This window comes from Rhagoletis pomonella, unplaced genomic scaffold (genome assembly GCF_013731165.1).
Source record: "Rhagoletis pomonella isolate Grant_MI unplaced genomic scaffold, Rhpom_1.0 Rhpom_scaffold_00012, whole genome shotgun sequence".
Taxonomy (NCBI): Eukaryota; Metazoa; Arthropoda; class Insecta; order Diptera; family Tephritidae; genus Rhagoletis; species Rhagoletis pomonella.
The window spans coordinates 24,995,490-25,005,220 of record NW_023458566.1 but is presented as its reverse complement, the minus strand read 5'-3'; the positions used below and the strand labels follow the sequence as shown (position 1 = coordinate 25,005,220).

Below are 9,731 nucleotides of genomic sequence, written 5' to 3'. Positions count from 1 at the left end.
CAGGAGAGCGAAAAAACGGTTTATTCTTTGAAGGCATTGCCTTGCTAGGCGGTACTTTCTCTAGTTATTACTTTACAAATCTGTTGTTTTAATAACGATTTAACGATTTTTATGCATAAATCACGATGCCTAGACGATTTAGGCGGTTTTGCAACTGGCCGATGGGCTGTTTTGCAAAAACATCAACCGTATATATAATTTCCAATTCGAGTATAGAAAATAATCATACTTTTAATAAGGGTGTATTTTATATATGTATGTATATTTAAGTAAATATGTGTTAATATATGTATAGATATGTACATACATAAATTTTCTTAAAGCAGACTAGATAATCTAAAACTAAACAAATTATCATTTTATATATGTAGGTACGTATGTATGTACATAAATAACAACGCTAAAATTTACAACATTCCTGTTATTTTATAGCTAATTACTTAATAAAGTTATCAATAAATAGCTTTTGATCGGCATAATAATTAAATATTTACAATGTTTTGTGCTGCATTCAGTGCAGTGAATCTTGCCACATCAATTTCTTACATTCATATATAAATATTTACACTTAACTATGTATTCTACAAAGATACACATCAAAGAACCGACAGATCACTTTTCCTCACTTATTATGAAATATTTAAATAATACTGCTGCTAGCACTTGAAGTTCTCCTTTCATAGTATATAAAACATTTAGAATTAGGTACATAGTAATTATTGCAAAAGGTACTTTTGAAATTAATAAAGCTCAATTTTCATAAAATAAATTTGTTTGGAATCCTTCCTTCACTGGGCATCTTATTGAAAACATCGAAATTGAAAGAGAATATACATATTGGAAAGGGAACATTCTTTCATCGTCATATTTCACATTCGAACTCAGATATCCGATGATTGAAGTACACCATACCGTGCTCTAAATCCTCACTAAAACCGCTAACATCCATATAGTCAGAGCCGGTCGCATCGTCATCGACCCACTTGTGTAGAGAGCGTGATATCTCCTGTCGTGCATATGAAAAGGATGGACGCAGATGAGGATCCTTATGCCAACAGCGTACCATTAAATTGTAGAACTCATTACATCCTTCCTCAGGTAGCTCAGGCCTTAGTCCGTTCGGAACTCGTCGCATAACTTCCCTACCTGAATGATTGGCGTATGGTGTTGAACCTAAAAAAAAAAAGTGAGTTTATATACCCCCCGAATGGTATTTTAAATTCAATGTATACCAAGTGTTGCGATTTCCCAAAGGACAATGCCAAAAGCCCACATGTCCGTCTCCCGTGTAAAAACATGATATTGTAATGCTTCCGGTGCCATCCAACGAATCGGTAAAGCTGGCCTGCGGCTAATTGTATCATGGCCTTGACCAAGGCCATGCGAATTATATTTCTTTTCTTTTAGGTCTTTTTTTAAGGTTGGACTGCCATCTGGGCAATTTGAGTTGTTGTTGCTCCATTGGTTAACTGTGAAACGGCTTCGGAAATCGAACTTGATTTTTTTCGCATTACTATGAACTATTTCGTTGGCATGGCATTTCTCGGCCTCTTTTTTCTTATGCTCAGAATCTAAGTCAATTGACATTCCGAAATCGCAAATTTTACAAACTCCATTGTGATCTAGTAAAACATTTCGTGCTGCCAGGTCCCGATGAACGATCTAAAAATATAGAGACCCGTATAAAATGTACATACAACTACGAATATGTTATACCCTCTTTTCTGCGATATACTCCATGCCACAAGCAATATCCAGTGCGAAGCCAGCTAGCGTCCGTGGTGATAGAGGTGTTAGGCTACGCCCTCCCGGTACCGATGCCGGTAGAATATTGGAAGCACTTCGCGCAGCCCGCAGTAATGAGAGCAACCTTCCCCTCATCGCGTACTCCATTATAAGCATGTGCGGCTCTATAAGTAAAAAAGTGTTTTTTTTTTTTTAATACTCGTCTTGGATTTACGTCTTCAAAATGTGGAAAAACCCACCATTCTCTATGCATGCCCCAAGCAGTGTAACAACATTCAGATGCGAACCCAACTTTCTCATAATGTCCGCCTCCTCCTTTAGGCTAGTCTGTGCGCTACATTTCCGAATGGTTTTAACTGCCACAATTCGTGTTGCACCAAAATGGCCGCTGAGGTCATCAGCCTCAGCTTTCCACACTTGTCCGAAATTTCCCTCGCCAAGCAGACTTTTCAGCCGGATATTGTTACGCTCGAATTCCTGGTCACTCGTCACAGAGGACTGTTCGTCATAGCGGTTGTTTTGGTTTACATCTCGAGATGTAATCTTGCCATGCGAAATCGTCTTATGATGGATCGATTGATGGTGCGATGTTTGAATATTATGGCGATCGGCATCATAATCTTCCTCCTCATTTTTACTGCGGTATTTGGAATCAAGTTTCTTTACTGGACTTATGGGTTGTTGGTCGGTAATACACACATCGAAATCTTCTTCGTTTTTGATGCCACGACGGAGCAGATAGGAATGCACAAAATAAAGAATAAGTGCACAGAGGGGTATTATACCGATTCCCGCCAGCACCATTGTGGCAATGTTAACACGTCGCATCTCGAGTGATACCTCGCTTTCCTCAGGCACATAAGTAGACTTTATATCTGCTCCGGCATCACTAGAGTGTTCATTCCGAGTTGATTTTTCTAATGAAGTTGTCTCAATAATGCCCACGAAAGAAGAACGATCAACTAAATTCGTTTGGGTAGACGTATTTTCTACTTCCATAGCGGAGGTTTCAGTACGAGGATTCACAGTAGAACGCACAGAGGTCAGCACTGTGGTATGCAATATGGAAAGCGGGGTATCGGAAGTGTTTAGCACTGTCTGGGCGGTCGAATGATTGAGAAATATAACGAAATTCTCATCGTTTTCTATTACTTGCGTTAGGCTTGGTCCTAGTGATCGAAGTTTCTCTATATCTTCTTTAATAGCAGTTTTCGGCCGTGCAGTATTAGATAATGAGGAAAACGTTGTAGAACGTATGGTAGGGATAGTTGTTGGTACAGTTTCTGAATACATGCTCTTAATAATTGAAGTCTTAGTTATGGAGGGAGTAGGAGTAGTTGAAGATGCACGGCTCGTACTGGGATAAGGCCTTTGAGATAGAATCTTTACTGGCACCACGTCTGTCACTGCTTGTTGCAGGATGTTTGGAAGTGGTGAAGAGCTTAGAGTTTGATTACCTATGTTTATAGTCTGCGTATCGACAGCTATACTTTTTTCTTGCGGTGTGATAAATTCAGACGTACTATTTTTTTGAAGCACTGACTCGTTCATGGGACGCTCCGCCTGTGATGTTTCGTCTTCCTCGCCGAAGACCCGTATTATTAAAGGAGAGAAGGGATCTGAAGTGGTAGTCGATTGCACCGGAGGCGGTAATTTATAACTAGCTTTCCTTCCGACATTCGAGTTATTTGATTCTAAAGTTTTAATGGTTGAGGTTTCCTTTTCTGTTGTAGAATTATTAACTTTGATATTTAATAAGGGGGTGCTTTTGGCTTCTAATGGGTTAGTAGAACCTAATGCACTTGCGCGAATTGAAGGCCGCCGAGCATTGACATATCCCCGATCTCTGTATTTATACCGCGAACGACTGCGCTCTACTGCTGATAAAGTTAACGTAGAACCAACGGATGCCTGAGTAGTAGAAGCTAAGTGAGCAGCGGAAACTTCCAGCAACTTGGGGTGATCTTCACTCACCGAAGTGATAGTCAGAGTGGCTGGTTTAATTGGCGGTAGTTTTTGACCAAAGTACAAATACGGTTTTATATCGTCATCCTCAACGGAGCTGGGAGCTGCAGTAACTGGTACTAAAAGCTTATTTCTAGTACGAAATTTCGTACTTTTTGCCACATCTGGTATATGATTAGAAGTGTCATTTTGCTCCTTTGCCACAACAAATAGGCCATGCGATGATTCGTCTGTGAAGAGTATTTCGTTGTTGTCCCGGTCGGAGGATTGGGTACCTATACCAGTTTGGGATGATGGGCGAACAATCACCATACTGCTCGCAGCCGTAGAGTTGGCGACTGGCCAAGAAGTCCGCGAAAAGTTGGAGCACTGCCTCATGCAACTAGCGGTTGTACGTCGCGTAAAATTCTTTGTGCAATTCCGTAAACATGCCGAGCGTGGGTCGGTTGGTGTCTTAGATGTGGTTCCCAGTGATGCTACTGAAGCAGTTCGCCATGTAGTTACAGGGCGGGTACGAAAGCTACCGCGATGCAAAGCATTTCGACGGGCGGCCAAAACATTCATAAGCTTCCGCTCTCTCTCTTGCGCTGAGATGTTTTGTGTATTGGAGGGTCGTACAGGTCTGTATGTTGTTGGAGAAATGACTGGAATTTCCGATGCATCTGCAAGAAATAATAATACATATTATGGCATAAAGCCTTATTCATCGTTCCAAATAGAGCTTGGCACTTTATGATTACGATTACATTTTGATTACTTAGGATTACGATTACTGTAATTGTAATCCCGAAAATTTTCAGCATTACGATTACTGAAATTGTTAGTGATGTGCTGAGTCGGTACTTTTAAGTATTGATCGATACTCGGTACCGACTTAAAAAGTATCCAATACTTTCGATACTCGGTACCAAAATATTAGAATTTCTAATAAGAGTCCGCAATACTCACAAATATGGAATAAAAGCTATTGAGTGATCGTTGAAGTCATTAATCTATGGTTAAAGAAGTCTATTTCTCCACATTATTTGGATCTGAACGTTCTCGTTACTAGATTAATATCTGCCTCTGCGGCAACCACAATGCAAATCGTAATAATACTACGAATTAACAATGTTGCCACAATAACTGTTGCCGTTGGTAAGACTGTGGCAATAAGTGCAAGAAGGCTCAAATACTGACTGTTCATCTTTTGAGAAAGCATCGTCTTATTTGTACCTTTTTTATTTCTTGTGGTTCAATGTTACAACAACTATACAGATTAAACTTTTATGAGTTAGAAACTCGAAAGGATAAAATAGTCAAAGATTCCAAGTACAAATTTTTCATATAATGAAACTACTTCATAGTTTTTCTCTTTTTACTTGTAATTGTAAATGTATTTTAATTTTTGTAATAATGATTGTTCTTCGTATTTTCTGTCTTTTTTTAGTGCCTTATTTTGCTTTTTTTGCAATACCTAGTACCTTTTCCAGCCTATTTTGTTATTTTATTTTGCCTTTTTTATAGGTTTTTAGGTCCTAAAAATCCGTTCCCTGCTTATGATTTTCACGGGGGATGAATTGGAAGACTATCCCATCAACTGGTATGATGCTACTAGTATTTCTACTAATAGATGCTGATGCATAGCCTGCCAATTGACATCTCGTAGGATATCGCATTGTTGAAAATACCAGACACTAGCATTGAAAAAGGAAAGAACGTGAACTAGTTGGCCTGAAACGCAAACCGGTAGAATTCTAGTTCACAACTATGTAGTAGCTTTCCCTGCAGGGTATCTTCAAGATCAATTCAATTTACATACATCGTATATGTAATACTTCCCGGGATAACAGCTCCTGACTCCCGAGATTTTTACTGATTCAATTACAGAATGAACGGGATGTTGATAACGAAAAAATAAATTTATTTGACATGAAACACGAGAAATACAGAACACTAAACGTTGGATTCCAAGTGAACTTGAGCCATTTGTAATTGGAAGTGAATTTCAGGACCTGCCTAAATAACTGTAAGAAGTCGAAATCCCGAAAATTCTCGGGATCCCGGGTTTAGAATTTTTTGCATCCCGTAGTCCCGGGATTGTTAAAATGCTTCGGGATTGAATGCCCAATTGTACCCAGTAAAGTTGGCCAATCATTTGACGCAATTTGAGATTTCTACGCTAATCAATAAAGTGTTATCAAGAGTGTACTCGATCCTTAAAAGTATCGATACCAAAGAACTCGATCCTCAAATTAGTCGATACTTCCCAAGATGAGATAAGATTTCAGACTTTTGATTGAAATAATGTACACTCACCTTCGGCGATGTTAAGCACTCCTTTCGAAATGTTGTCATTGTTTTCCGATTCGCCAGCAATTTGTGTTGGCTCCGCTTTATCTAATGTTAATGAATTCAATGCAGATATGGAGTGTGAAGACGTTGTTGGTTCGGTTAATGGAGAAATAGTAGACGGCAGAAAAGTCGTAGATTCCTTGAATAAGGCTATTGAAAATCTCGAGCCTCCAACTTTTTCTTCATCTCCTAATTTTATGTTTTGTGCCGATTGTGCATTGCGCCGTTTAAGTCCGTGGGGGTTACTGTGGAATGTGTTTTCTGTGGCGCCGACAAATTCCCCACCTGTCGTTGTTTGTTGCACGCTGTCATATTCGCCTTCAAACGCACTACTTCTGCTGTGGTTGGCTGGTTGCGAACTCGCTATGTTCCTACCATTGTACCCGCTGAATATTGTCAGGAAAAGCACCGTCACTATCAGCTCAACTTCATACACTTGCCATTGATTTCTCATCATCACCATTTGTTAATGGTGCGAAGATGACGGACTGTCTGTCGCTGATTATAAGCTAGGGGCTAATTTAGCTACGCTTCTTTTAAGATTTCAACGTGCCTCAGTATGTATGTATGTATGTATGTATGTATATTCAAGCCACTTTCTTTTTAATGTTGTCTTTCTATTTCAACCGAATACATACTTAGATTCACCACCCATGGTATTGATACATTCGTAAAAATTTAAGTATTCCAATAAACTTTTCACTAAGTCTTTTGGTGATATAGTGATGAGCGTTTTTGATGCATTGGTTTCTGTAATTTAAAAATTTTAAAAGAAACATTAAAGTTTAATATAAATCTAGTGTACATAAATAACTTTTCAGGCAAATGTGTACCAGCAGCCTACATACACTTGTGGTCAGCTGATTAAGTTAAATTACATTTTGACCAGTGTTGGTATTTTCCTTTTGTTTATAAAAGTCTAGCTCATTACATAACCAGCACTACATAAATCAACATTTCAAACTTCGTACAAAAATTATAAAAATTCAACAAACTTTAACAATTACACCCAAAAGTTTCAAACTTTTTATTATAAATTTTTAGAAAAATTATAGGTATGCAGTTTTATAGTCCACTAAATTTTAAATTTCAAAGACGCTGGAAAATCGTGTTGATTTTTAATAATTTCTTATTTCTGGCGGTGCTAGGCATTTTCCTCCATATAAAAGTAATTAGCGAGCAGACTTTATTTGGCTTAAAAAAAAAACAAATAAGCCAATGTAGGGTATTTAGCACATTTAAAAAATCGATCCTTGAAGATTTATTGATGAAGTTTTGATTTGATTTTTTTTTTTAAGTTATAAACAAAGGAACTTTTATATAAACTTTTTTTGTATTGCTATTTCTCAGTTAATATTTTATGAAAGTTAATGAAATTTTGATCATATGACTTGGATTTAATTTAAATTAAGACCACATAAAATAAGAAGTATATTTTTTTTTGAACAATAACATTTTTGAAAACAAATAGGTATTTGTCCCAATTCTCATATGGCTAGAAACAAAATTTCTTCATTTTGTTATGTAGAATCTGCTGAAATAATTTCTGGAAAAAAACTTTTAGTACATTTCATAAAAACAAATCCTACGAATGTTTAAAAGCATAGACAGACGCCAACGTTGATCTGATCAAAATTGTGCCTTGGCAAATGACAGTAATGCGGATTTAAGAGCCGCGAGGCCGCACGTTCGAATCCCACGGCCAGTAGAATATTCATTTAATTTTTTTTTTATTCATTCAATTATAACTTCTATATTTTTATAAAGTGGTTTTTATTGGTTGTTCTTGACTTTTTAAGTAAAATTACTCAATTTAACTACTAATAAAAAAGTGAAATAAAATAATTCAAACGGAAATAAAATAAAGTAAAATTAAATATATAAATCAAATAAAATTAAAAAAATTTAAGTAACAACAAAAACAAAATCTTTTTGGCAATCGCTCCAACCGAGGATCGAACCTATGACCTGCAGACTTGTAGTGCGCAGCCCTCACCACTCGGCTACCGCGGATGTTTGCGTATTTGTTTGCTCAAAGAGCGTAGAACACAAAGAAAATTCAAAACAAGCATGGACATCCACCTTGTCGTCGGTAATGCAATCACCGTATTAATTCAAATAAGTTCTTATTCAATTTGAATTAGATTCCTATCTGAATTAGTATGGTGACTGCATCACCGATGAAAAGGTATATGTCCATGCTAATTTTGCCCTTTCTCTGAATTATGCTCTCTGAGTTTTGGCCAGTGTTGTCATCGAATATTCGCTTGATGCGAGTTAAGTTTGGGAATTCACTCTATAACCTAATCCGGATCTACTGCAGTTAATTCCCGAGATGATTCCGAATTAACGGGTTAATCCGGCCCAAGGCGTGCAAAGGTTTCCCATATAAAATACACGTAAACTTAAATTTTTTTTTCAAAACTCTACAGCTCAGAGGCATTTTATGGAAAAATCTTAGTCAATAATGGGTTTTCTTCACAATTGAATGCTCTATAAAAGTGTCCATTGCTGCGTAATCCTTACTCCCACCAGCGAGGTAGTACGAGTTACTAAACCCAATTTTTTCATGAAATTCTCGTTTTTTGCCCCTATCTCGTAAATGACAAGAGCTGCAGAAAAAAAATAAATGACAAACTTGTAGGACATTCAATTTCCTACAAAAAAGTTTCAGAACACCAAATCGCTAACATCGATATTTCTGGAGATATAGGGCTGCCCGATCTGTTGAAGTCCTTGGGCAAATGATGACGACATAACCGCCACCCATGAAATGCGATGGACGGGGCAAGGCAAAGTAAGCGTGGCCGATTTGTCTCATTGTCCGTTTTGGCTCATATTCGAGACATAAATATATGGGTAACGGTAGGGGCAATATCTACTATTACACAAAAAGAGCTGCCAGGTGGCGCTGGAGTCGAGTTATTGGTAAAAATCGTCAAGTTAAGTCAATCGGAGACACCAAGGATCGCAGTTAAATTACCACCGTTAAATCAATCACCAGAATTATTGCGGTCCTTGCTTTACGGCGACTAAACAGAATAAAGACTATGCTTGACAAATGCCTACAAATACAATGGCAAGACTTCTAAGGTAATTCGACTGAAATAAGTCTATGTATATTGGACTTTTGTCGACTAATAAATAATACTCCCCCATTTGGAAATTGACACAAACTGTACTATACAGATTCAAGTATAACAGATAATTGTTGCCACAAGAACTTCTTCACGGACATGATGCGTTCATTCTTTAAGATGGCAATGGAGGATATGCCTTCTGACGGCCACAAAACCAAACGTGAACTGAATTGTTGGTAAAAACGTTGGACCAAATGTTTGTCTCTACGGGAAAGCATTAGTGTTATTGAAGAGATTAAAAATAATTAACAATAATAACAATCAAATTCAGTCTTGAAAAGGATTGATTAAGGATTCATATCGTAGTGTAATATAATCCGCATTATTTTTAATCTATATATATAAAATTCAAATTATGTATGTACCTATAGACACACTTGGCTCCTAAACGAATAAGCCGATCGTAACCAAATTTTACACACGCACTGGATATCTTCCAGGGATGGTCACAGGGTAAAAAATATTTTGATATATAAAGGGGGCGTGGCCCCAAAACGTAGACCCGGGTAACCTTAGGATGTATTTGTTTAATATGGGTATCAAATT

General features: G+C 37.4%; 1 protein-coding gene across 7 annotated transcripts in view; it reads right to left on the bottom strand.

Annotated features, from left to right (window-relative positions):
• Window positions 1-424: 424 nt before the first annotated feature.
• The window catches only part of LOC118748194, a 19,288-nt gene continuing 9,981 nt past the window's right edge, over window positions 425-9,731 (bottom strand). For all 7 annotated transcript variants that reach the window (XM_036482570.1, XM_036482569.1, XM_036482571.1 and 4 more), the window contains exons 3-7: window positions 6,010-6,795; window positions 1,986-4,373; window positions 1,717-1,910; window positions 1,233-1,662; window positions 425-1,173 (exon numbers count right to left, since the gene is read on the bottom strand). In XM_036482570.1, the coding sequence (XP_036338463.1) occupies window positions 863-1,173; window positions 1,233-1,662; window positions 1,717-1,910; window positions 1,986-4,373; window positions 6,010-6,508 (3,822 nt within the window). In that variant the 5' untranslated portion in view covers window positions 6,509-6,795 and the 3' untranslated portion in view covers window positions 425-862. The remainder of the gene's footprint in view (window positions 1,174-1,232; window positions 1,663-1,716; window positions 1,911-1,985; window positions 4,374-6,009; window positions 6,796-9,731) is intronic.